Source organism: Neolamprologus multifasciatus, chromosome 11 (assembly GCF_963576455.1).
Source record: "Neolamprologus multifasciatus chromosome 11, fNeoMul1.2, whole genome shotgun sequence".
NCBI classification, from domain to species: Eukaryota; Metazoa; Chordata; class Actinopteri; order Cichliformes; family Cichlidae; genus Neolamprologus; species Neolamprologus multifasciatus.
The window spans coordinates 24,070,672-24,074,555 of record NC_140449.1 but is presented as its reverse complement, the minus strand read 5'-3'; the positions used below and the strand labels follow the sequence as shown (position 1 = coordinate 24,074,555).

General features: G+C 39.4%; 1 protein-coding gene across 1 annotated transcript; it reads right to left on the bottom strand.

The window, feature by feature from the left end:
- Positions 1–221: 221 nt before the first annotated feature.
- On the bottom strand, positions 222–2,352 carry cxcr3.2 (chemokine (C-X-C motif) receptor 3, tandem duplicate 2). Its single transcript, XM_085178741.1, has 2 exons — positions 2,062–2,352; positions 222–1,881 (listed from the first exon to the last, which is right to left on the bottom strand). Exons 1-2 carry the CDS (start codon positions 2,161–2,163, stop codon positions 799–801), a joined length of 1,185 nt encoding a protein of 394 aa, XP_085034867.1. The 5' UTR covers positions 2,164–2,352; the 3' UTR covers positions 222–798.
- Positions 2,353–3,884: the final 1,532 nt, after the last annotated feature.

Below are 3,884 nucleotides of genomic sequence, written 5' to 3'. Positions count from 1 at the left end.
CAAGAGTGCGTTCTTGCACAAAACAAAGTTTATTAGCTTTGTGGTATTTTCAGTATTTTCATGCTAGATTATAGAGGTTAAATCCATTTAGTGTTTTCCTCAGTGAGATTAATAATTGTGCTCTTTTTTTTTTTTCTTTTTTTTTTTTAGTAATGCCATTCCTGGCAAAATGTAAACCTGTAGGGAGGCAATGAAAAAATACATAAAAGACAACTGAACAATCATTTTCTTTAAAACATTTAATACAAAAATATTCAGCATCGGCCAAAATAAAGGTTGCGTTTCAGTGATACATAGAAAATTTAAGATGTGCTGTAGCCATTTCATCTTTTGCAGCTCTAAACATTTTAAAGGACACAAACAGGATGATTGATTTATACATGTTACAACATAAATTATAACATATACAGATTTAAAATCTTTTAAAAATTTACAATCTACTGGGAATAAATACATGAGATCTGACTCTGAGTACTTACGTAAACGTTACCCAATACTGCTGATCAAGCTTTTTAGAAATGTGGAAATCAAAAAATTTCACAGTAAGTTAGCAAGAAATATTTTGTGACACCATCAGCATTTTGCAATCGTTTTACTCCATGGCTCGTGTCACACACAAAAGAAATCAAAACAATATAAACTGCAGACTTCCAAAAAAAAAGCACCAATAACATGTAGCAAATATTTTTGAGAACATTTTATTTCAGTTTTCACCTCACTTTACTATACAAGCTTCACACCCAAAACCACAAAAATATATTTTCATCTTCCTTTCTCTTTATGTATCTCTGACTAAAATCACACCATGACAGAATACGAGGTGTTTTCACTCTCTGCAGAACTGAACGATCCCGTGGCTTTTCTAAGCCTTCGCTCTCGCCACCCTTCCATTGCCAGCCAGCTCCTCTGTCCCAGTAGCCCCTTACACATTCTGACTAGCTCCCGCCTGAATTTCACTCCTACAAAGCCGTACAGCAGAGGATTGAGGGCACAGTGTGACAGCCCCAGACTTTCAGTGATCAGAGTTCCAACATCAAGCACATAGCCAAGCTCACAGGATGCACTTAACACACCCAGCCTTAGCAGACTATCTGCCAGCTGGAAGCAGGTGTATGGAGCCCAACAGATTACAAATACAGACACTAAGGAGATGATGAGGCGGAGAGACTTGCGCTTTTGGCGGCGAGAGGCGTTGCACAGAGACCTGAAGATCCGGATGTAGCAGTACAGCATAACTAGGAGGGGAACCCCAAAGCCCAGAACTACACTAACAAACTTCAGCCCCACCTGCCACTGTAAAGTGTTTTCAGTGAACCACACCTGGCACACGGGCCCCCTCTGCTGACCGACAAGTTCTATCATCACCACTTGTTTAAAGTAAATGTCAATTCCACTCAAGCCCAGACAGACTGCCCAGATGATTGCACATGCAAACTGAGCATGGCATGTGCTTCGTTTCCAACTTGAGCTGATGGCATGAACGATTGCCAGGTATCTGTCAAAGCTGATGCAGGCCAGGAAGAGGATGCCACTGTACCGGTTTAGGGAGAAGAGAGCACCAGAGATCTTACAAACAGCCAAGCCGAACATCCAGCGGTGAGCCCATTGCACTGCAAACAGGGGCAGAGTGAAGGCCAGAAGAAGGTCTGAAATGGCCAGGTGAAGGAGGAAGGTGTCTGTTAAGGAAAAGGCACAAGCTCCACTACTCTGAGAGATTCTGTAGCGTCTGATCACACACAGCACCAGCACGTTGCCAACAACTGCCAAGATGAACACCAGGCTGTATACTACAGGGGAGTACTTTTCTGCAAAACCATAGATGTCTTCCTCTGAGCACGGGGCTGCAACAGCTTCTGTCGTATTTCCATAATAATCATAGTCCTGTGAGAAGACAGAGACACAGAACTCATCAATATCTTTCAAAGATCTGGGTAATTAAAAAAAAAGACTTGCTTTTGGATAAGGTTCAGGTAACACTTTGTGTTTCCTAATGAACAATTATGCATAACAACTAAATAACTAATTTAAATTAATAACTAAATTTTAAAAATATCCACTCACCCAGACATTGTCTGTGGTTGACATGGCTGAACCTGGGATTGGACGGCGAGCCAGCAGAAGACCTAAAACCTTCCAAGGGAGATGAGAGTACACTGTTCTCATAAACACGTTTGCCAAACATCCCTTTTCACATCTTGCCTTAGCCAGATGACAGAGGATCAGAAAGAAGAAGTAAGAATTTCAGGAACTGATTGTTTTTTTTTCAGTTTTAGACAGATGAAAACATAGCTAAAGTGGGAATTGATGACTGTTTCAGGAAATTTTTTACACATATTTTTAATCCGTGTCTCCACCTAGCTGTAAGCGTCAGCCAGACAGACAGAGCATGACTACTGTGCTTCATATGAAAAATATTCCATTGCAAAGAAAACTTAGAAGAAAATGCATCCTCTTTGAAAACATAAATTGATTACACATCATAAAGTAAAAAACTATAAGTTGTCAGGCTTTAAAAAGCAGAAAGTTGTTTTTGCAAAGAAATCCTCCACAACTAAGGAGAAGTGAAAGTGCTTTGTTGGCACAAATTTTACACTCGCCACTATGCTGCAAGTTCAACTTGCTTCGACATATCAAGCATTTCACTCAACCTACAATGTAGTAACTTGTTTGTTTGTTTCTTCAGGAGTATTTTTTTTCCTGTTTTTGTCAATTTATAGAATGTGAAAATATAAAACACTTTAGAGCTCAGCAGGACTGCATTATAAGATTTATTAAGTGATTTCAAACATTGGTGACTTTGGATTTCGCTCATGAAATATCAGAGTTGATGTCTTAGTTACAGTTTCTATATTTGTTGACTTATGCATGGTTACCTCTAAGTGCATTTTTACATTTAGCAACCAGTGAGGTTTATGAAGGTTAATGTTCTTATCTTGACAGATAATCTTCTGTTAAACTTGACAGTGTGCCTCAAGTAAATGTTGCAAGCGCAGCTGTGTTGCAATGGCTTAGAGCTAATGAGTCACTCATTTGTGAAAATTCTTTCTGTCGTCAAACTCGGACCACCTGGCTCCAAACTGTGTGCCACTGAAGTTCCCTGTAAAACAGATCTGACTTTCAGCTGCTCCCTTATTTCTGAAAGATTCATCACAAAAAGTGGGTCTGCATATGTGATATTTGATATTGCAGAGGGTTTTTTTTATGGCAAATAACCTTCCTGATGCACTACCATTTATCTAGGCACATACTGAGCAGGTTTTGCATGTCAGGCAAATGTGTTAACCACTTCACCATGGTGCCACATGCAGTTTTCTATAATAAAAAAATAAGCAAGAAAAACAGAGAGCTGTCTTCCTGGAACTTTGCACCTGGAAGTGAGCTATGTCAACCTTCAGGTTTCCAGCCAAGAGTGCGTTCTTGCACAAAACAAAGTTTATTAGCTTTGTGGTATTTTCAGTATTTTCATGCAAGATTATAGAGGTTAAATCCATTTAGTGTTTTCCTCAGTGAGATTAATAATTGTGCCCTTTTCTTTTTTTTTTTAGCAATGACATTCCTGGCAAAAAGTAAACCTGTAGGGAGGCAATGAAAAAATACATAAGGACTTCTGGAAAAAAAAAACATCCCTCACTGAAAACATAAGATCTCTCTATAAATATGCATTACATATATTACTCAAGGGCCGGTGTACTGCAGGTTTTAGATATCACCGTGGATCAACACACCTGAATCAAATGATTAGTTCATTACCAGGCCTCTGGAGAGTTTCAAGACATGTTGAAGTAATTTAGCCATTAAAATCAGCTGTGTTGGATCAAGGACACATCTGAAACCTGCAGGACACCGGCCATTGAGGCCTCGAGTTCCCCCACCCCTGGTTTAAA